This window comes from Pipistrellus hanaki (assembly GCF_964339955.1).
Source record: "Pipistrellus hanaki genome assembly, chromosome: 5".
Lineage (NCBI taxonomy): Eukaryota > Metazoa > Chordata > Mammalia > Chiroptera > Vespertilionidae > Pipistrellus > Pipistrellus hanaki.
Window position 1 is genome coordinate 72,116,405 of NC_140507.1, and position 23,160 is coordinate 72,139,564.

The 23,160-nt window shown below is 55.4% G+C and overlaps 2 protein-coding genes across 4 annotated transcripts in view; both read left to right on the top strand.

Moving 5' to 3' along the window:
- Positions 1 to 23,160, top strand: part of NFIC (nuclear factor I C) — a 217,517-nt gene that overhangs the window by 130,754 nt on the left and 63,603 nt on the right. The gene's annotated exons all lie outside the window — the stretch shown is intronic.
- FZR1 (fizzy and cell division cycle 20 related 1) overlaps positions 1 to 23,160 on the top strand; it is a 36,036-nt gene that overhangs the window by 7,960 nt on the left and 4,916 nt on the right. Inside the window, exons 1-9 of one of the 3 annotated variants that reach the window (XM_084883524.1) lie at positions 106 to 332; positions 17,485 to 17,665; positions 18,737 to 18,862; positions 18,947 to 19,010; positions 19,093 to 19,220; positions 19,857 to 19,939; positions 20,341 to 20,524; positions 21,245 to 21,310; positions 23,019 to 23,121. In XM_084883524.1, the coding sequence (XP_084739650.1) occupies positions 17,597 to 17,665; positions 18,737 to 18,862; positions 18,947 to 19,010; positions 19,093 to 19,220; positions 19,857 to 19,939; positions 20,341 to 20,524; positions 21,245 to 21,310; positions 23,019 to 23,121 (823 nt within the window). In that variant the 5' untranslated portion in view covers positions 106 to 332; positions 17,485 to 17,596. Of the gene's footprint in view, positions 1 to 105; positions 333 to 17,484; positions 17,666 to 18,736; positions 18,863 to 18,946; positions 19,011 to 19,092; positions 19,221 to 19,856; positions 19,940 to 20,340; positions 20,525 to 21,244; positions 21,311 to 23,018; positions 23,122 to 23,160 lie in introns of those variants that run through there. The other 2 variants (XM_084883526.1, XM_084883525.1) reach the window with 2 other exon arrangements.

A 23,160-nucleotide genomic window follows, 5' to 3' on the forward strand; every position in this document is an offset into this window, starting at 1 on the left:
CCGCGCTTCCTGTATTGATTCGAATTGCAGACTACGTCACGTCCTCCCGAGATGCCCGATGCGCGCAGGCGCAGCCCCGTGCGGGGGCGTGGCCGGGGCGTGGCCGGGGCGGGGCGGGGCCGGCCGCGGGAGCGCGCGCGGCGGCGGCGGCGGCGGCGGAGGGCGCGGGAGGCCGCGGAGCCGCGATCGCCGCCATTTAAGGAGCGCGGAGCCGGGAATCCCGGCAGTGGCGGCCGCAGCCGACCGGGCGGGACTGCGGGCAACGGAGACGGCGCGGCGCGGCGCCGGAAGAGGCGGGGCCGCGGAGCCAGCCGGTGACGGGAGCGAGCCAGGTAAGGTGGCTGGAACCTGGGGACCCGCCCCCGGGCCCGAGCCGCGACCCCCGAGCCGGGCCTGTCGGCTGCGCGGACCAACCCAGTGCCCCCTGGAATCGAGCCGACGTGCCGGGATGCGACACCCGAGCTAGGGCGCTTCAGGAGGTCACCGGACCCCAGAACACCGCCCCCAAGCCGAGCTAGGCCCAGGTGACCTCAGCATCCCACCACCGTCCTAACTCCCAAACCCGAGCCTCAGCCCCAAACCCAGCCCTGAGTGACCTCTCCAATCCGGGTTATCCGGTCGATCTCACCCTCCCACCCCCCTTTCCGCAACCCTTTTATAAGCATGGGACCGAGCTCTGCCCCCTAAACCAAAAACAAGGGACCCCCCCATCTCACCCCCAGAACAGCGGGCCCATGCCCTAACCTGTACTATTCATCTCTGGCTTGTCCAACCCGGATCTTCCAGGTTCGAGCCATCCCAGCTCAGACCCTGTCCAGATTTATACAGCCCTTCCATAGCTATATGTGATTCACCCAGGCTCGAACCAGCGCCCATCCCAATAAAATTCATATTGAGCTTTGTGGACTCCGAAATCAAGCAGGCTGAGGTGCGGAGACCCTGTCTATCTGGGTGCCCCGTTGTGTTCACCGCACCCCTCTCAGCTCCTGACACACAGAGGCACTTTGGCAAGGCAGTTTGAGTGCATAAATGCCCCCTCTCTTCCAGCCCCTCTGCTTTCTAACCTGCCGTCCTCCCAGCTTGACCCCATCCCAGCTCCCCAGGATCATGCTCTCCCATTTTGGCTGACCCCACCAAAACCTAAGGTGGCCTGCCTGTGCCCAGCTGCTCTGAGATCCAGGATGGGTCTGTCTCTTCCCCGTCACCCCAGACACCCCTCCTCCCTCCAAGTGTGGGATGACCTCCCCAGCCAGAGCCGTTTTCTCCTAAAAACGATGCCCCCACCCCTGCATTGGTCCTGCATCACCCAGACCTGTCCCAGACCCCAAGCCTGAGACCCACCGCTGTGCAAACGTCCAGCGGAAACCTGTTTTTCCCTGCTCCCCGCCCCCCCCCCCCCAAAAAAAAATCATCTCCTTGTTCAGGGTGCCTCTCAGGTTGGGAACTAGATCCCCTTACCCCAGTCCACCAAATGATGTCCTCATTCCTCTCTCGGGTGAGACTGTACCCCTCCTTCCGTCTTAACATAGTGTTGTCTTTTCAATTGTAGTTGACATACAATAGTATACTAGTTTCGGGTGTATAACATAGCGATTAGACATTTTTATACCTTATGATCTCCCCCCAAATCAGAGCCTCCCCCCAAAAAAAACGGCCTTGCTTTACTTCCCCATTCTGAGCCACCTGCAACCCATGACCTCCCTCCCACACCTATCCTCCACAACCTTTTTGTAAATAGCAAGCGTAGCTTTGCTCCCCAAAACCAGGGCCCCCACTTCATCCCCACAACAGCAGGCCCATGCCCTGACCTGCGCTGTAGGAACTGGCCAAATCTGATACCCATAATCTGATACCCACCTGGCACCACTCAGTTATTATAATATGATTAACTACATTTCCTATGCTGTATGTTACATGCCTGTGACTATTTTTATAACTGGCAATTTGTAGTTCTTAATCCCTTCACCTTTTTTTTAAACCACACTTTAAACGAAGACTGTTCATCTAAAGAAAAACCATCCACCCACAGCATATACACCCCCCACCCCCTCCCCAATGGAGACAGGTGGGAGGGACTTGGAAAGGGGGCTGGGTAGTCTCCCCTGAAGGAGGGAGCAGATTTGCATGCTGGGAGCTGGTGAGAGCCTCTGGGGACTGCCCCCAGGGTGGTACGTTGACCCCCAGGCTGCTTATCGAACAGAACTTCTCAAGGACGTCGTAGCCTTTGATGGTGGGGCCCCTCTGTGTTGGCAGAAGCGTACTGGCGTTTCCTTCTGAACCGAGAGTGGAAACAGGTGTGCTGCCTTGTGCAGCAGTGAGGTGGGATTGCTCCGGGAGGGTTGGGGCCCACTCCCTTCAGAAGTCGGGGCTCTGGTCCTTGGACAGCTCTTGGGTCAGAAAGGACAGGTGGTTCGCTGAGGTGGGGCGGAGTCTCGGGTGTCTGTGCTGGAGGTGGTGGCCGATTGGGGTGGGAAGGAGTCCCTGGAAGCACACAGGAGAACCCAATGAGGCTTCAGAAGTGGCTTTGCATTGTCGTCACACTGGCTGCTCTGTTTCAGCGGAAATCGCCCACCATTGCTATTTATTGGGACCTCCGGCCAGGCAGGCTTTGTGCCCTTGGGACTCCTGAGTTTGGGGAGGTCTGGAGTGGGGTTGATTGTGGGGACCTTTTGCTCAGTGTCACTGAGAGGGATGAGGACCTGAAGCTCACTCAGGGCCTCCTGATTGTGTGGAGATGGAGGGAGTTGGTCTTTTAGGAACCAGCCAAGCCGCATTTCCTGTAGTTTTTCTCCTGGAGAGCAGGGGTTCTCGCCTGGGGACATCTGTGGTTGTCACACCGGAGAGGCTCCTGGCAATGAGTGCTGGGGGCCAGGGATGCTGTTCAAATCCATAATGGCCTCACCGAGTGTCAGCAGCGCCGAGTGGGGAGATCCCGGACTGAAGTTCAGACCGTGAGCTTGGGAGGGCAGGGACTTTATGTCCAGAGCCTGCATTGTGCCCTGGCGAGGCTGGAGCTGGAGCACACTGCTTGAGTGCATGCCGAGGGCCAGGCCCATTCTGGGAGCCAGCAGAAAGGAGTGTTTGGTGGCCTCCTTTCTGCCCTGGTCTGATTTCTGTCCCATCACAGGCCCCGGTGGTCACCACTCTGCCCACTAACCTCCCTGAGAGTTTGGCCACTGCGGGGCCTGCTTGTGCGTGCAGATAGGAGCCAGGCAAGTCCTGAAGCTCCTCCCTCCAATGCAGACATCAGGTGAGCACTGAGAGCAAGTAGATGGCCAAAGCTCCCCCTGTGTGCCCTCTTGCCAGGACGTTTGTACCCCTGGCTGCCATACATCCTTGTGTTTTTGGCAAGTGCCTACTTTTCCCTGCCTCAGTTTCCTCACGTGTAAATGGAATGACAGAGCACACTGAGCATTGCTTTACTTAACCATTCAACCAAGATACATAATATATGTATTATTTATTCAACCAGTATACATAATAATTGTATTATTTATCCCCAAGTAAGTGGAATGTATGATCCACTCTCTTGGCTTCCTGTACATTCTGTCTGTCCCTCTGTCTCCTTCACTGGCTCTCCTTTTTATTATCTTACTCATTACTTTTTGTTGATAACAGCTTTATTCAAATATAATTCTAATGCTATACAACCCACTATTTAAAGTATACAATTTGTGGTTTTCAATATGTTCACAAATATGCGTATCCATCACCACTATCTAGTTCCAGAACATTTTCATCAGTTCAAAAACAAGCCCCTTCCCCATCAGCAGTCACTCCCCATCCCCATCCCCATCCCCATCCCCATCCCCATCCCCCCAGCCTCTGACAGCACAAATTTACTTTCTGTCTCTGGATGAGCCTATTCTGGACATGTCACATAAATGAAATCACACACTATGTGGCCTTTGGTGTCTGGCTTCTGTTACTGAACATCATGTTTCAGGGTTGTATTATAATATGTCAGTGCTCATCCCTTTTCATAGCTAAATAATATTCCAGTATGGATGTCACTTTTCATTTGTCCATCACCAGCTGGTGGACCCTTGAGCTGTTTCCACCTTTTGCCTATTATAAATAGAATTGCTATGAACCGTCAGGAACGGGTTCTTGTGTGGCGGCCCTGGTTAATCTGCACTCAGATGCCTCTTTGCTCCTCTGCATATGCTCCTTGATGACCTGCAGCTTTTCACCCTTAGCTTCCTGTCCTTGTTCGCTGCTGGTGCCCAAAGCTGACTCCTGAACTCCAGGCTCACGTAGCCAGTGTCCAGTTAGTTATCTCTCCTGAGTGTGTCTGTCCATCTCTCCTATGCACCTTGGCTTGAGTGTGTCCAGAATAGGCCACTCTTTCCTCAAACCGTCCCCCCTTTAGAACCCCGGCTTCAACACGAGTCCTCTCCTCTCCGTCCCCCACCTCTCCTCAGGATGCCTGCTTTCTCACCTGAGCAGGCAGGCACCTGCTCCCTGGTTCGCCCCTGCTGTCCCTGGCCTCCGACTACGCTCTGCCGGCCGGTAAGCCCATATCTGATCATTCCACCCTCGGCTTCTGATCCCTCTCCCAGCTCCCTGCTACCACAGGCTCCGGAGGCTGCCCTTTTGGCCCTGCCACCTTTCCCTTGTTCGCTCCCAGTGCGCTTCTCGCAGCCAGCCTCCCCTGTCTGTTTGCTGCAGGGTCTGTAAAGCTGCAGGCCGTTCTTTCTGGGTCCCCTGCCTTTGTGTACATCTCTTCCCAGATCAGATCGAGTTCGGGAACTATTGCTCTGTGATTCTCAGGGAGGTCTGGTCCCTGGAGGAAGGACTCGGCTGCATTTGCCCAATGAGGAGAGGCCAGCTGGGTAGAGGGGAGAAGGGTGGTGGGAGCAGGGGAAGGAGTAGGTGGCTGTATGAAGGGGATTTGCCCTCTGCACTTTCTGAAGGGCTGAGCAGCTGAGAAAGGTTAGTGTTGGTCTATGGAGCTCACTGGTCTTTGGAAGCAACTATTTCCCTAAGGATCCCCCTAAACCAGGGGGTCTCCACTGGGAGCGATGTCTGAGACCTCTGTGGTTATCACAACAGGGGGTGCTCTGGCACTGAGTGGAGGGGGGCCACCGATGCTGTTCCACCCCCCAACTGTGAACTGTGCCCAGGATGGCTCCCAGAGAATGACCTGTCCCTGGTGGCAGCAGTGCTAGGGTGTGTGGGGGGAAGGGGGGGAGATGGGGGTGTAGAGAAAATACCCTGCCCTAAACATAATAGGTTTTTCCTTCTGCCACCCCCACCTTGGACCCATGGATGGGAGCAGCAGTAAGACAGACTGAGGAAGCACTTGCTGATGTTCAGGCTACTTGCTAGGGGGTGAGCTCCCTGTCCCTGTCGGTGTGCAAGCAGATGCAGAGTTGTGAAAGGGCTTCGGGAACCTGATGGGGCTTAATCTGATTCTCTCGAAGGCCCCATTCAGCCTTGAGAATCGGCCCTCTGATATCAGTCACAGTTAGAAGCACATAAGTGATCATAAATCATTTGTGTGCGGTACCCGTTATGTTCTTTGTGTGGGGTTTGCATGCTTTGGGCTGCAGCAGACCCAAATGACCTTTCACCAGGCTAGCTGGGGGAGTCGGTGCTCTGTGGGTCAAGACGTGGGAGACAGAAATGTAGGGGCTCATCTCCCTTTGGGCATCATTTCTGGAGCTTAGAGCAGCAATTCCCACCTGGGATGGGCATGGCCCCTGCTTCCAGCGGTGTCACCATGGGTCCAGAACTGTCAGACTCTGCTCTGTGGGCCCGAGGGGACAGTGACTTCAGGCCTTTACTTTCTGGCTCCTAGGACCACCTGCTCATGAAAGGTGCGAGTAAATAAACGAATGACTCAGGTCCCAGTGATTCACATCAGCTGCCCAGGAAAGGTGTGTCGACTCCCTACTGCATGCTTTTGCTTTCGTTAGCAGTAAGGGACCATTCACCTGAGGGACCACCCCCCTCAAAGATCCCGGTTTCTGCTGCTTCGGTCCTGAGGCCAGATGCTGGGTTCTAGTCCAGAGTCCACATCTGTAAGACCACAGCCAGCCCTCCTGCCAGGCAGCCCTGTCCTCCCATGTTCTTCACTGAGGACAGACTCTTAAGAATGGGGGTCCTTTTCACCTTCATGGACAGTGTGGGAGGAGATGGGGCCACACTTGGCCACCCAGCCTGCGGCTGTGACCAAGAGGTCATTGAGGCCACCAAGTCGCCTCCTGTGCCACACAGCCCAGGGGTGTACCGCGTGATGGAGGAGCAGGAAGCAGCGTGGCTGGGACCTCTAGTGGGCCTGTCACTAGGCCATGGGAATAGCCACCACTTCCTAGCATCTCCTTTGGGTCAGGCACTCTGCCAGCTGCTTCATAGAAGCTGAGCCCCGTTTCAAAGCAACATAGGCAGTGTTAGCCCCTCATCCCCACTTTCTCCAGGAAGAGGCAGCCAGTGAGGCTTGGAACCAGGACTCAGAGCCAGGTCTTCCCTTCTGCAAAGCCTCCCTGCTCCACTGCACAGGGCATAGCCGGCTGACGGCTACATAGTATTTTTGGGGGGTGTGGTGGGGGGAGATAAAAAATTTTAAATTGGAAAACAAATCTATAACTTGGAATGGATTTGAGGCAAATTGTGCCATAAGCAGATTTTCTTTAAGTGGCTAAACAAAGTTTAAAAAGCAAGTAACAGCCAAAACTGGTTTGGCTCAATGGATGGAGTGTTGGCTTGGGGACTGAAGGGTCCCGGGTTCGATTCTGGTCAAGGGCATGTACCTTGGTTGTGGGCATATCCCCAGTAGGGGGTGTGCAAGAGGCAGCTGATCGATGACTCTCATCAATGTTTCTAACTCTATCTCTCTCCCTTCCTCTCTGTACAAAATCAATAAAATATATTTTTTTAAAAAGCAAGTAACAGCCGAAACAGGTTTGGCTCAGTGGATAGAGCATTGGCCTGCGGACTGAAAGGTCCTAGGTTTGATTCCAGTCAAGGGCACATATGTTGATTGTGGGCACATCCCCAGTAGGAGGTGTGCAGGAGGCAGCTGATTTATGTTTCTCTCTCATTGATGTTTCTAACTCTCTATGCCTCTCTCTTCCTCTCTGTAGAAAATCAATAAAATATATATTTTTAAAAATAAAATAAAAATAAAAAGCAAGTAACAATAAAAGAAAATGTTTCTGGTACAGAACCATCATTACAAAAAAAAAAAAAAATTGTGTATGCGTACCTGGATGATACATCCGTTATGCAATAGTGCAACTCTTAGGTACATATCATTGACTGTCCATAGTCCACGCAGAGTTACAACTCCACACTTCAACAACAACATGCTGATAGTTCCTAAAGAAAACTACTTAAAAAAAGGCATAACCAGATGTTCCCGCATTTGACTAACTCCATCTAAGTTTAGATGTGCAAAAGGGCTTAGATGTATCCAGAGTAAGCCACATGCACATGTTACTTAATTTCTAAAATAAGGTTTCAGGACAATAACAATAAGATAAGGGAAGAATGCCGAAACCGGTTTGGCTCAGTGGATAGAGCATCGGCCTGCGGACTGAAAGATCCCAGGTTCGATTCCAGTCAGGGGCATGTACCTTGGTTGCGGGCACATCCCCAGTGGGGGGGGGGTGCAAGAGGCAGCTGGTCGGTGTTTTTCTCTCATCGATGTTTCTAACTCTCCCTCTCTCTTCCTCTCTGTAAAAAAATCAATAAAATATTAAAAAAAAAAAAAGATAAGGAAAGAATGGAGGAATGAGTCCTAATTTGTAAAAGGTTCCCTCTACTGTTAAAAAAAATAAAAATAAAAAAAAGCGTATTTTTTGTGACAGCAGGGGGAACCTTTTACGAATAAGTTACAAGTAAAGGAAAGGCAAATAAACAATTTTGAATAAGAAATTGAACACATTCTGTACAATATCTCCACTTTGCTGTAATTTGTACAAACATCATAGTTTACTTGACCACCACCATGAATATCTGCTTCCCTGATCATTTCATCAACCTCTTCATCTGTTAACTTCTCTCCAAGGTTTGTCATCACATGGGAAGCCCTGCTGCACTTATGTAGCCATTGCATCCTTAGCAAACACACGGAATGCTTCTCGAATTTCTTCTTCACTGTGTCTCATTTTTCTTGTCTTCGTTGTCAGAAATCCTGGGAAGTCTATTGTGCCATTACCATCAGCTTCTACTTCGTTTATCACGTCCTGTAACTCTGCTTCTGTGGGATTCTGCCCAAGAGGCCTCAATTCCTTTGTTGTTATAGTTCCATCACCATCCTTGTCAAATAGTGGAAAAGCGTCTTCAGTCAGCTGGTCCGCCATGCTGCAAGCACTACTGGTCTCTGAGATGCAGCTGCACAGCCACTCAGCTCGCTCGCTCCCGTTGCATTCTGTATAGTATTTTGATTTGCTGTAGTGGAAGGGGGAGCCTTAGGCTGGGCACAGGCTTTCCTGACCCACAGCAATAGAACAAGTTCAGAGACTCCTCTCCTAGCCTCCCAGAGCCAGTGGGAGCAGAAAATTGGACAGCTCCCTGTTTCTGATTGGATCTTCCTCATATGGGACCTCTCCAACAACCCCCTAGAGAACTGCTGGGAACGAGACGGCAGCCCCTGGGCTCCTAGCAAGATCCCCCACCTTTCTAAGAGGAAGGGGCTGGTTCAAGGCCCACAGGTAATCTGGGGGTGCTGTGAGTCCCCTCCCAACCTCCTGGTTCCTTCCCTTGTGCACTTTTCTCTGGAGATTTAGGGCCTGTGAAAGTCTATGCCCCAAGATGCCGGTTTCCAGGGAGCCCCCGTTCATTTGTCATCATGACCCCTAATTGGATGATTCCTGCAGGAAGTGCTTGGTAGAGACTCACATGTGATGTAAAGAACCATCCAGGGCAGTCCTTTCTGCTTTAGACTGCTGGCTTGCTTCATACTGAGCCTGGGGACTCTCACTCATGGGAACGGTGTGGCCTGAGTGGTCATAGCAGGTGGAGTTCCAGTCCCAGCTCCACCAACTGCCAGGGCCCCGAGTTCCTTAGTTTGTGAAATGGAGAGACGGGCCATCCCTGGGGACTAAGAAAAGCATGCCGAGTGCTTTGAGCTGTGTTGGCTCGTGGAGGGCCGCAGGTGGAGTTTGCCGCCGTGTTCTGATGACCTCCTCACGGGGCCAGGAGCAGTGTCCTGCCCGGGACCGTGGTGTCTGCATAGGCAGGCGACCACAGGCTCCTGCTGGAGGCTTCCTCACTCACCTCCATATCCCTCCATGGCAGGTGTCACCTGACCCCTCTCACTATTGGCTGGTGCAGCTTCTCCAGGGACGATTGCCCCACCCTCGCCTGGGGGTGATTCCGCCCCAGTGAACACTGGTGTTGGCTGGGGCATTTGTGGTTGTCACAGCTGTTTCTGGCATTGAGGGGTGGGGCTAGGAATGCTATTCAACCCACCATAGTGCCCAGATGACCCCCTACGGAGAATGACTGGAGCCCAGGGTCAGCAGTGCCGATGGGGTAACTAACCTATTTCGTAGGTAGCACATCCAGACCATAGTTAGTCTCAAAACACTGAGTCATGGCCCAGCTGGTTGAGTGTCAACCCATGCATGAACCAGGGAATCACGGTTCAATTCCCAATCAGGGCACATGCCCAGGTTGCAGGTTCAATCCCTGGTGGGGAACGAGCAGGAGGCAGCCAGTCAACTATTCTCTCTCATCATTGATGTTTCTTTTTCTCTCCTACCTCCTTCTTTCTGAAATAAATACAAATATATTTAAAAATACTGAGTCATGCAAGATGTGTCTTAGGAGTGTGTCATTTCTTTTGGCTCTTTAAAGGGCCTTACAAAATATAAAAACAGTGAGGACCAATTTTTCAGGAGAAGCAAGATCTCGAAGGCCTTGAAACTTGGCTCCAGGAAGCAGAGTGCTCTGATCCTGGGGGCCTTGGGCCTGCTGTGAACTCCCGGCTGAGTTCCAGGCCAGATAGGAGCCTGTGTCCCTGCTTGAGGAAGCTCAGAGATGGTCATGGCGTGCGGCATGCTGTATGATTGGTCGTGCCCAGAGGCTCTTTCAACTTATTTTCTCATTCGTGAGGTGGGGAGGTCTGGGGGGATTTGGTGGAGTTAAAGCTCACCTGCCTTATTGTTCCTCACATGGGACTCCGCCTACCACTGGCTTCAGCTGGAAAAAGGACTGTCTTCAGTCCCCCTTAGCCCTGCTAATCCAGGGTTAGCCCACACAGGCCCATTGTCTTACTCAGCAGGTAGCGCTCTGTGGCTGGCCCTATACCGGCACTTATGGGCCGGGCTGGTCATTCTCTGTGGGGCCGTCCTGGCACTGTGAGGGGGCTGAGGAGCATCCCTGGCCTCGCCCACTCAACGCCAGGAGCACTCTGTCATGAGAACAGTGTCCCCTGGGGCAGTCACTCCAGTGAGAACTGCTGGTTTGCACTTAGAGCAACCTGTTTTCCCTAAGTATCTGGTGAGTGGGAGCCATGTGAGTCCGACAGAAACTGTGAGGTTGGGTGGCTGGGAGTGGCAGGGACAGCCCCCTCAGGAGGGTGCCGCCGGCACTGGGCAGCTGGGTTGGAAACCAGGGCCCTGCTCCATTGCTACCTGTTGACTGGAAAGCATACACGTTCGGATTGCCCGGGAAGGCAGCCCCCGGGTGGTCAGGAATCCCTGACGTGTAGGCTAGCCATGTGGGGACCTCGTTTCTGCCCTTTTAGGTGACTAGGTTGTGCCCCTTTTCCTTAGGAGCAGGTTGAGGCGGCAGCAGCAGGAGGGCCTCCTGACTTCACTCTGGGGGACCCGGGGAAAAGGAGGCCCTCTTTAGGGCTGGCTGAGGGTGGGTGAGTGAGGCCCCTAATGACAGTGCCCTACAGAGGGAACAGTAATAGTAGGAAGCCAAGCAGCCAGGACTTTGGCCACCTCACCAGACCAGGGACACCACCCTACAGTTGGCACCTTTCAGGGCAGCAGGGCAGGTACCTCCCCAGTGCCAGCATTCTCGCACTGCCACTGGCCAATCCTCACCACCACCCCCTTCCCCAATCCCAAGGCCTTACAGATCGTCTGTGCTGAGTGACTACTGTTAACAGAGACATCATTCCTTTCTCTAACATTCCTACAGCAAAGGCAGCACAGTGTTCTGGTGCACAGCCAGTGCTCTCCCAGCACTGAGACTCTCCCAGTGGGTCCGGACTTACATAGTTCCATCTCTCCCCAGCTGGCTTATTTCTTTGAAGAGCTAACATGTTCCCTGTCACTGAATTTAAGAAGTACCAACTGAGCCAGGGGAAGCAGGGCTTCCTCTTTCTCCTGACCCTCATCCTCTGCTTCCTCTCCCCCAGAGCAACCTCTGCTACAAGTTTGTTCCCCAGCCTTCTAGAAATGGCTCATCCCACAATGCTGTTCTCACAGGCGGCGGCCCCAAGGCCTTCCTGCCTGCCCTTTTTACTCCAGTGTCTCCTGTGCGGACGAAGCCCTGCCTGCAGGTAGCGCCTGAGTCACTGATCACGGTCTCTGCTCTCATAAGCTGTGCAGAGCGGCTGTGTACACAGGTTTTGCGCACACAAGCCCAGAGTTGCTAAGGGCAAATTCTTAGAAGTAGAAACACTGCATCAAAAAGGATGTGCTTTTTTAGATTTTGCAAGCACTTGCCAAACTGCCTTCCAAGCTGCCTTTCTTAGAAGTCGTGCTAGTTTCAGCTGCTGCCAGCAGTGCGGGCCAGCAATCCTGTGCATCCATGGCCAGGGCGTGTCCCCTAATCTCAGAATCACTCAGGGCGAGGAAGTGGGAACCGCCTGCTGTGAGGGCAAGTAATTCTTCCAGGAACAGTTATTCATGTCCTGTGCCACTTCAGTCTATCTTCGGAGTGGTAGATGTTTTTTCTAATTGTCTTTTTTTAAATTGATTTTTAGAGGGAGAGGAACAAAAGGGAGAGCGAGCGGGGGAAAAACATCAGTGTGAGAGTGAAACATCGATTGGCTGACTCCTGCAGTCTGTCTGGGAGTTGAGCCTGCAACCCCGGCATGTGCCCTGAACAGGAATTGAACCAGCAAACCTTTTGGTGCATGGGATGACACGCAACCCACTGAGCCACACCAGCCGGGCGCTATTGTCTTTTTTTTTTTTTTAAACATTGTTTGTGGTGTGTTTGCCTTGCAGACACTTTTCATTTCTCTGGTGATGAATTGACCAGACTTTTCTCTTACAGTTTGGGAGTCTTGCTCTTCTGTGGTGCAGCAAGCAGCAGTCTTAGAGGAGAGTCCCCAGCTGAAGCTCGGTGTCCCTTGAGGTCTCAGCTCTCTGGAATGAGCCAGTTTACACACTGGCTGAGCTCCAGGCCTTGGTTCCAAGGTCAGGCTGGAGCAGTGTCCCTGGGCTGGTGGGCAGGCCTGGTTGTGTGTTTGTGTTTCCCAGGTTTGGGTGTGAATTTGTGGCTGACTGGACCTGTAGTTATCACTCTCCTGAGATCTTGGTCTGTGCCTGCCGGGATTGACCAGCAGATCCTGAGTGACACATGAATGATTACTCTGACGCATGTTTCTGTGGAAGAGAGGCTAAGGGATTGGTTGGCATAAGAGCCCAAAACAGCCTCGATTGCCTGCCTCCTTAGGCTTTTCTTGTAACAGCAGCTTGTACTAAAATTAACTGTTAGATGCTATCAGCAGGGTAAGCGACCTTGAGAAGACACATGCGTCTGTATTGTCTTTTAAGCAAGGACATGTGTAAGCACACACCCGGGGGCTCAGACTTGTTTGGGAAAGTCAGGGCAGGGTCTGCCACCTTCAGAGAGGTCCCCCAGAGACCTCTGACCTTTCAGGGAATCCTCCTTACAGACTTTCCAGCCAAGGCCCATGCTTCTCCACATGTGCCCGTTTGTCTGTCTACCTCCACCTCCTCCTCAAGAAAACCTGATATGGTGAGTCTGGGGAGGGTGCTTCCAAAGGCAGCAGGTCCATTTAGAGAGAAGAGTGACATCCTGCTGGCCAGCAGGAAGGCTCACCCATTGGGGTGTTACCTGCATTTACCGGGTCAGAGCCTGGGATGGGTTAGTGTGGAGCCCCTCCACTCCCGGTGTCCCGTGGGCCCCTCTGTGGGTGCCTGGTCTGGGAGACACATTCCAGGCTGGGTGCTGGGTTCCAGTGTCCTCTCCACTCCCTCCAACTTGCCCTTACTTTGACAGCTGAATGTTGGAGCCACTTCAAAATGTGCTTCCTGCCAAAACCAGTTTGGCTCAGTGGATAGAGCGTCAGTCCCAGGTTCGATTCCGGTCAAGGGCATGTACCTTGGTTGCAGGCACATCCCCAGTGGATGGTGTGCAGGAGGCAGCTGATCGATGATTCTCTCTCATCGATGTTTCTAACTCCCTGTCCCTCTCCTTTCCTCTCTGTAAAAACTCAATAAAATATATTTTAACCAAAAAATGTGCTTCCTGGGAGCAGGTACCACCGCCCAGAATTGTTCTTCATCTAGGTCCATGTTTCTGGCTTGCTGCTCCTGATACAAAAGGAGCTCAGGAGGGTGGGACCATGTCCCATCTTCTTGCCTGCTTAACCCTGGTACCTGCCTCAGGCCTCTGGGCAGACAATCAGCAAATGTGCCTTTTGGCAGAACGAAGACCCACTGCCTCTCGGGCAGACGAAGCGGTCTTGGGAGTCAGGGCGGTGGGAATGGGGTTATGGAGAGAGGGGAGGATGGAGACAGAGGATTGGCTGGCTATCCACAGTGGGCCACGTGGGGCTGGGCAGAGAAAAGGCCTGTGTTGAGCACAAGCATCTTAGGATCCCTCTCAGCAGCCACCCCCAGGAGGACCCATGAAGGAGGCCCCAGCGTGGCCACTGCCTTCTCTGCCCTGTCCTAGTGTGTGTCCTGCAGCTGCTGTAACAAGTCACCACAAACTTGTGGCTTAAAACAACAGAAATGGCCCTCGTCGGCTTGTCTCTGAATAGTGTCAGCCCGTGGACGGAAGGGTCCCAGGTTTGATTCCTGTCAAGGTCATGTACCTCAGTTGCAGGCTCAATCCCCTGCCCTGGTTGGGACTAGTGCAGGCGGCAGCCACTGGATGTGTCTGTCTCACATCGGAGTTTCTTTCTCTTTGTCTCTCCCCTTCCTTTCCACTCTCTCTAAAAAGCAATGGGAAAATATCCTTGAGGGAGGATTAGCAAAAATTAAAATTAAAAAACAAAAAGAGACCCACAAAATTATCTCTGTAGTTCGGGAGGTCCAATATGGGACTAAACTTAGGTGTGGGCACCTCTGGTCCTTTGCGAGGCTCCAGCAGAAAATAATTTCTGGACATTTCTAGCTCCTAGAGGCACCGTATCCTGGGCACTCGGCCCTTCCCCCATCTTCACAGCCAGCAGCACAGCTCTTCCGTCATTCACTCCGACCCTGATGCCTCTCTTTTACAAGGACCCTGTGTTGACACTGCCCTTTGGGGACTAGGATCATCCCCGATCTCAGGGGCCTTGGCTTAATTTTATCTGCGAAGTTCCTGTTGCCACATGAGGTGACATGTCCACGGATCTAGGGACTAGGCCCTACACATGTGGGCAGTCTGGAACCTCTCTGGCCCCCAGGCTCCATGTCTAATGGTGAGACGCTGCCCACTGCATGGGCTTCTGTAAGTGGCCACATCAGAGTGTAGCGGGCAGAAGGGGCACCTGCTCTGATGACAGGCGGGTGTGCCACTCTGGACATTCGCTCTGGACTCATTCCGCACACCACCAGCTGCATGGACTTCACCTCGTAACTTGTCCTGGGAAACCTGTCTTTCACTCTGTGTCTCTTGAGATGACTGCAGCATCTGGGGCTCTGCTTAATGTTTGACGTGCAGAGTGCATCTAAGCTAGTGGCACCCTGCCGGCCTCCGCGTGGTGCCACTGGTCTGTGGATGGAGGTGGTCTCCGTGGGGAGTGAATTCATCTGGGCCAAGAGGTTTACCTGACTGTCACCCATAGTGTGCCCAGTCCCTGATATGAGGCCCTGGGGTCCTTTCCTGGGGAGGCCTCTCATTCCCCAGACCCACGGCCCTGAGCCTGCCTGCCTGCCTGGGGAGAGTGAGCTCTCACTGTCTGGCTTGTTTGGAAGCCATGGAGAGGGCCAGCTGCTACGAACAGTGACCAAGACTTCCACCACCTTATCTCCTGAGAGCTCACTGGCGGGTGGCAAACGTGGCCCAGGCATGGCCGGTGGGGAAAGTTAGCAGCCTCTCTGAGCTGCTTTTTTTTTTTTTTTTTTTTTTTCTGTCTGCAAAGTGGTGGGTACGGCCAACTGGTCCACATCTGGGAAAGTGCCCACTGACTGTTGGAACTTACAGAATGGAGCCATGGCTGCTCCTTTTGTGTCTAGCCCCTGTGAACCCCACTCACAGGGTGCTCGGTCAGGGTGGACCTAGAGCCCAGCTCTGTTTGCATGCAGCCTGGTGCCGTGGGCGGGATGATTTGGGTCTGCCCTTGGGAAACTGTCCTTTGAACGGGAGTCTCCGCTTGGGACAGACTCTCAGACAGACCCAGGCATCTCTGTGCCCAAGTGCGGCCGTGCTGCCACAGGAGTGGTCAAGTGTGGTGAGGGCACATGTGTGTGGGTTTTGCTGGGCAAGGCCTGGGCTTTGGGAGAATCTGGAGGGGGAGGGAGGTCAGGTACGCTCTGGGGAAGCCAATGGTGGACTTGGAGCAGGCAGGGCCAGGCTAGGCTGGCAGGAAGTTGGAGGAGGTTGAGGATGAGGCAAGGAAGGCCTGAAGCCATCATCAGCCCCCTCATGAGACTGTCCTGGGCTACAGTGGACCAAAACGTTACAGCAGGGTAGGTGGAGGGAGCAGGAAGAATGGAGCCAAGAAGGGATGGCTGCTCCCAGAGGTTTACCCAAGATTGAGGGGTGCTGGGGTGCTGCTGTCCTACTTTTCTCATCAAAGCCGGTCTACTGAGGTCTGGACAGTGCGGCTTGGGGCTCCAAGCTAGCTCAGACTCACAGGAGCCCAGGCTGTGAGGGCGGGCCATGGGCGCACTGGTGCCCCTCACTCAGCCTTCACATCTTCATCTGCATGAGGGTGTGACACCTAGATCTCGATGCTGGGGGGTGGGGAGAGCATGAGATAAAACATGCAAGCTCACTAATGTGGAAGGTGGCGGGAACACACTGGGAGCCATGGCTGTGTCCTGCGTTCAGACCAAGCACCTGGCTTCGGGACTGGGCCCCCTCAAGGCGTTCCCGTGTGTGGGGTGACGACCTGTGAGGGACAAGTACCTGACGGGCTGGAGCTGGTGCTGCAGCCACACAGTCTGCATGGCCCCCGGGATGGGCCAGCAGTTCATCAGAGAGGCCATCCGGGGATTTGGGAATAGAATTTAGGCGGACCTTTGGGCTCCAGCCAGAGGAGTAGAGGGCCAGTGACGGCCAGGGTTCTGGGGCCCAGGGCAGGCCCACAGCAAGAAGCTGCAGTCTGCTGAACCTCTTCTGTGTCAGGCTCTGTCCTGGAAACCTGCATTACCCTCCACACTCTGCTGTGCCTTGAGGGGAGGCTGGACTGGCCAACGCTTTCTTCTGAAAGCAGCCAGAGTGTGGCTGTGGGCCTGGGTTGTCCCCGGGTCTCGGTTTGCCATCCCTGCCATAAAGAACTGCCCTCCTTTCTGAGCTGCCACTCACTCTGCCCCAGCCCGGGAGGCAGAAAGCCCTTCTTCCTCAGATCGCCCTTCCCTCTAGAACACATGTGTCAAACAGAAGGCCCGCGGACCAAATCCAGCCCGCCAGGCCTTGCAATGTGGCCCGCACCGCGCTGTCATCACTGCACTCCGCTGTCAGTTTATGACATTGTCAGTTTATGACTGTTCAGTAAACCATTCGGCCCACGATTTAGGCTGGATTTTAGATTTTGGCCCCTTCTCTGATTGAGCTCGACACCCCTACTCTAGAACATTGTCCTCAGCCTCCTTTTGCTGGTGATCTCTCCCTCCCCTTCCTGGAGAGGCCTCCCCAGTGGGAGCTGGGCAGAAGCTGGAAGCTGGAGGTCAATTTCCCTGGGTCACAGCCTGGTCTGCCTGGCCCTGGGGTTCAAGTGCCTGCACAGGGCCTGGGCTCCAGTGAGCCCTGGCAGATTCCTGTGGAGTGTATGCACCCTCCCTGGTACAGCCCCAACCCATGCCCAGCCCCATGCCTCCTTCTTGGGCCGGGAGCCAAGGAGCCAGGGTTCCTTGGATGGCTCCTGGTCTCAGGGTCTGAAATAAGAGGCAATGAGATGGAGGCCTGGGTTGGAGGAGCGGGACTTGGGGTAAGCCCTTGGGAGTCGGGGGAGGGGCAGCCTTGCCCTAACCAGGACAGAAGTGAAGGGTCCTGACAGAAGGCCCCCCAGAGGAAGCAGGGAGAGTCCTGTTTGTCCAGGTTGTGTCTCCCCGTGACTCCCAAGGCCTGTGGGGTAGGCCACGCCCAAGCTCTGGGCCGCTGGGAGGGAGGACCTGCCACACGGTAGGGAAACTTGGCCGGTGCTGAGCAGTGCTCTGTGGTACCCAGGTGCTGGTGTGGCCGCTGCCCCCTGGTGCTGAGCTGTGCATCCCCTTCCTGACTTTGGCTGCTGGACGTGGTGGCCTGACGTGGCCGGCAGCTGCCCCTGCCCTGCCTCACCATGGACCAGGACTATGAGCGGCGCCTCCTTCGGCAGATTGTCATCCAGAACGAGAACACGATGCCGTGTGTGAGTAGCGGTGGTCACCCTGCCAGTGCTGGCCTGGCCCGGTGCAGCTGGTGGGGAGACGGGGTGAGGGGTATGGCTGACCACGGGGCTTCAGCCCTCAGCAGAAGAGGGAGGTGCTGTGCAGGTGGGAAACACATCCTCCCCCAGAGCTCCTCCCCCATGGCGGCACCCCGGCCACCAGAGCCGCAGCGCACCTCCCCCTCCTGCCGGAGGCCCCTTCCTTACTGGCCTGTGCCCTGGCCTGCAGAGGCACCAGCTCTGCTCTTGGGCCATTCAGGACTGACTGGGGGATGAGGGCATGTGAGCCACCTTCCATTTTCCCAACACCACAGAGCTGGGGCTCAGCCCCGGCCCCAGCCTGTGCAGGAGAGCTGGCCTGGGCTGGCCAGGCTGACGTGGGAGGAGGTCAGGGTCCTGGGACCAGGAGCCTGTGGGGCAGGGAGACCGGGCTGAGGGGTCTGGGGGAGATCCTTCTGGTTTGGCCAGCTGTCCTTGGCTTTTAGATCCATCACTTCGGTCTCTGCCTCATTTCACGTTCCCCTTTCTGTGTCGGTATCTCTGACTCTAATGAGGATACCAGGCATTCGTTTTAGAGCCTCGGACTTCAGCGTTTGCTTTTGGAGGACACAGTTCAGCCCCCAGCAGATGGCTTATAGATGAAGGACATTCGCCAGAGGGTTGGCTGGAAGCTGCACACCCCCTTCACGTCCCGGTTCGGGTTCGGGTGGTTGAGCTGTTGCTCTCTGGGAGAAGATAGCCCCATGGGCAGGAATATAGGCGGCGGGCCCGCAGGTTCTCACGGTCAGCTTTCTGGTCCTGTGGCCGCTTAGAAATATAAAGCCCCTTGTCGCGTGCTGATGTCTGGGGCTCTATTGCTCCCTGGCCTCTTTTTGCCTCGCAAAGCTGCCAGCAGGTCCAGCAATGAGTTATTTACCCAAATGTTTTACCTCTGCCCCTTGGTTTCCAAGACGGAACCCCTGGGTCCGTGGCTAGAGACCAAAGGCAGCAGCAGCAGGGTGGGCGGGTCAGGCTGTGGCTCTGAGGCACCCACTCCCCCTGCCATCCTTTTAGGTCTCAGAGATGCGACGGACCCTGACACCTACCAACTCCCCCGTGTCCTCCCCCAGCAAGCACGGGGACCGCTTCATCCCCTCCAGAGCGGGCGCCAACTGGAGCGTCAACTTCCACAGGATCAATGTGAGGACAGAGGACAGGGCGGGCGGGGAAGAAGCCTGCGGCCGGCCACGCCATTCCGGCTCACCCTCCTCCCCTCTCCCGCAGGAAAATGAGAAGTCTCCCAGCCAGAACCGCAAAGCCAAGGACGCCACCTCGGACAATGGCAAAGGTGAGGAGTCAGGGCCACAGACACCCTCTCCCTTTCACCCCCTCGCCTGGTCCCAGCCTCTCACTGTGTTTGGTGCCGGCAGATGGCCTGGCCTACTCCGCCCTGCTGAAGAATGAGCTGCTAGGGGCCGGCATTGAGAAGGTGCAGGACCCGCAGACGGAGGACCGCAGGCTGCAGCCTTCCACGCCCGAGAAGAAGGGCCTGTTCACGGTGAGCCTGCCGGCCATGCCCGCACTGACCGATGCTTCCTGCTGAGGATAGAGAACCCTATTCTCCATGATTGGTCCAGGCTCAGCCTCATCCCTGCCTTCTGTGCTGCGTGGAGGCTCCTCCAGGAGACCAGCCCCCCTGGGTTCCTCCTCCTCCACACTCCAGCCCTGCAGGGGGCCTTGAACCCCAGAGAGGGTGGGAGAAGGCAGGGCCAGGCCCCTTTAGCCCTGAGGCTCGCCCTGTGGCGCTCGTTGGCATCTGCTGGGGCAGGTGCTCAGGTGCAGGGTGAAGGGACAGTGACCTCAGCAGAGCCACCCCACAGAGCATGCCCAAGCCATCCCGGGTCATCGGGGCCCCTGGCAGAGTTGAAAAGAGCCTGACTTCAGGATGGCTGAGGGGCTGGTGGCTCTGAGGGGGCAGGAGCCTGCTGGCAGTCACACCTAGAGGGGTCCTGGTTTGCTTTTCTGAGTTTCCGGAACCCAGGACACCCCTAGTTAGAGTCTTCTAGTTATGGCGAGTACCACCCTCACTCTTCCACCTAACCACCAGGAGCTCAGGGCACCCAAGCTCTGAGTCTGAGGTTCCTGAGCTGTGGGCCAGTGTCCACTCAGTAGGTATTGTCCATGCTCCCTCCAGTATTCCCTCAGTACCAAGCGCTCGAGCCCTGATGACGGAAATGATGTGTCTCCCTACTCCTTGTCGCCAGTCAGTAACAAAAGGTGAGTTCAGGGTCTGAGGGTGGGACAGGGCAGGGTGAGCAGCCAGGCCGTACAGTGAGAGCTGCATAAGCCCTAGGACCGCTCTCTGGGGCGCACTGTCAGCCTGAAGGCTTTGGGTCCAGACTGGGGGAGAGGGAGTCAGGGAGGGCTCTCTGGAGGAGGTGCCAAGCAGAGGGGACGGGGTGGCTGTTGAGGCTTGGGGTGGCCAGACACCCAAGGGCAAAGGGCCTGTGTGCCTGGGGTCACCCACAGTTTTGGGATCTTGCAGGCAGAAGGGCAAGAGGAGCGGGAGGGGATATGCCAAGAACCAGTGTGAGCCAGGGCTAGTAACATCAGCCAGAGAGGAATGATAACCACGTGGCTGACTGACAGAAAATCACCGTCTGGGGCTCTCCCTATAGCCAGAAGTTACTGCGCTCGCCACGGAAACCCACCCGCAAGATCTCCAAGATCCCCTTCAAGGTTCTGGATGCACCCGAGTTGCAGGACGACTTCTACCTGAACCTGGTGGACTGGTCATCTCTCAATGTGCTCAGTGTGGGGCTGGGCACCTGCGTGTACCTGTGGAGCGCCTGCACCAGCCAGGTGGGTGCTGCAGTGCCTACAAGTGTGTGGTCAAGTGCTCGCATGTGTGTGTGCCTCAGGGGTGTGGGTGGCTTCCTCTGTCAGCGAGTCGGGCTGGCCCATGTGAAGAATAAGTGAGCCTGGGGTAGCGCCTGGCCAACCTCTCCCACCTGAGGCCCACCCTCCAAGTACAGACTGGACTCAGGAAAGTCAGCAGGTACGAGTGGAGGCCCTTCTGCTGCGGGCTGTCTCCTGCAATGACCAGTAGTCCTTACACTCTCCCTGTGTCTGCAGAGGAGGGGGAATGGGTGTCCGGTTTGGCTGAGCCTGGGGGCTGCCCCACCAGCACTCTCTGAGGTGCGGCTAGGCCCGCCACAGGCTCAGACACGCCTGCAGGGTGGGAGGCCTTCAGAGGTTAATGCGAGTAGTGATGCATTAATCACCAAAAGAAGGTGTGATGCCCCCTAGAGAGAGAGGCACCCCCGGTGTGTGGTGCCCTCGTCACCTCCCCAGACTTTCCAGTCACTCACCCCTGTGCTGCATGTGTCCCCTTGCAGCCGGCAGCCTCCTGGGCACCCCAGCACCATTATCTCAGGCCCCAGCATTAACCCCAGGGCCCATAGGCCTGAGGGGTGACTGAGTGAATAAACGGATGGATGAATGAACGAGTGAACAGTTGGGGCCTTGAAGGATCAGCGGGCAGCACGTCAGCTCACACCGACCGCTCCCTCCTTCCCCCAGGTGACCCGCCTCTGTGACCTCTCTGTGGAAGGGGACTCGGTGACTTCCGTGGGCTGGTCGGAGCGGGTTAGTATACAGGGTTCATTCCTGGGCTGGGCGGGGCTGGGCAGGGGAGGTCTGACTGCGCTTTGCTGGCAAGGGTCCCTGTTTGGGGGTCTGGGAGACCCAGCGTGACGTCTGCGTCCTGCCTGTCCCCACCTGGTAGAGACGGTTACAGTGACAGGGTTGCTGGCAGGACTCCCCCCACAGACATAGCGTTACCTCAGTCCTTTCAGAGCCCCATCCTTCACCCAGCCAGGAGGCAGGCCAGGCTCGGGCAGGCAAGTTCACACATTGAAGTGCATGGGTCTTAAATGTGTTTGCTGATTTTGACAAACCCATGTGTGTGTGACCATCTCCCCAGTAAGTTCCAGGACAAGATGGGTGTCACCTTGATGAGAAGGGACATGCAAGGAGCAGTTAGAGCAGAAACCAGGGAGGCTGGGTCCTCACACCAGGGCCCGATGCCTGCTCTCACCCAGGTCCTTGGTCCTAGGGCCATGATCGGAAAACTGCGGCTCGAGAGCCACATGCGGCTCTTTGGCCCCTTGAGTGTGGCTCTTCCACAAAATACCACGGCCTGGGCGAGTCTATTTTGAAGAAGTGGCGTTAGAAGAAGTTTAAGTTTAAAAAATGTGGCTCTCCAGCGGCTGCCAGGCTGGGAGCGGCCAGGCCCGGAGCAGCCGGGTCTCGTATGGCCAGGCCCGGAGCAGCGGCTGCCAGGCTGGGAGCGGCCAGGCCCGGAGCAGCAGTTGCCAGGCTGGGAGCGGCCAGGCCCGGAGCAGCCGGGTCTTGTGCGGCCAGGCCAGGAGCAGCGGCTGCCAGGCTGGGAGCGGCCAGGCCCGGAGCAGTGGCTGTCAGGCTGGGAGCGGCCAGGCCCGGAGCAGCCGGGTCTGGTGCGGCCAGGCCCGGAACAGCGGCTGACAGGCTGGGAGCGGCCAGGCCCGGAGTGGCCGGGACCGGAGCAACCGGACCCAGAGCAGCCGGGTCGGGTGCGGCCAGGCCTGTAGCAGTAACAGCCAAGTCCAGAGCAACTAGGTCGGGAGCGGCAGTGACCAGACCCGGAGCAGCTGGTTGTGGAACGAACCAGAGCAACAGAGGCCAGGCCCGGAGCAGCCAGGCCCAAAACAGCTCGCTCCTCGCCTGTCCCTGCCCACGGCTGCCTCTCAGACATGGCTGGAAACTTTTGCGGGAACTTGAGGGTCTGCTGAATCAAGTGATGAAGGCTTAGATCTGGATGTGTTGAATTAGTATAGCGCTGGGGTGTTGATCTGTGAGTGCCTTGGGTGGGGCCTGGATGAGGCTGGTTGACCTATTTGGAAATGTCTTTTGTGTGAAGTGTATCATTGGGCATGTGGGTATTATTGATATGAGAAAATGCTAAGTAACAGATTTACTATCTGAAAAGGGATTTACTATCGGGGAAAGGGAGGGAGGAAGAGACTGAACATAAACTGTGCACCTATGGATGAGGACAATGGGGGATGGGGAGAGGGCAGAGGGTGGGGTGGGAACCTGGTGGAGGGGGGAAGAAATGAGGAACCTTTGTAATAATATGAACAATAAAGATTGATTTAAAAAAACAACAACAACAAAAAAAAAAACAACCAATAAACATAAAAGAACTAAAAAAAAAAAAAAAAAAAAAAAAATGTGGCTCTCGAAAGAAATTTCAATCCTTGTGCTGTTGATGTTTGGCTCTGTTGCCTAATGAGTTTGCCGACCACTGTCCTAGGGGAACCTGGTGGCCGTCGGCACACACAAGGGCTTTGTGCAGATCTGGGATGCAGCCGCGGGAAAGAAGCTCTCCATGCTAGAAGGCCACACGGCCCGAGTCGGTGAGGAGCCCAGGGTCCTGGTGGGGTGGTAATCCCAGT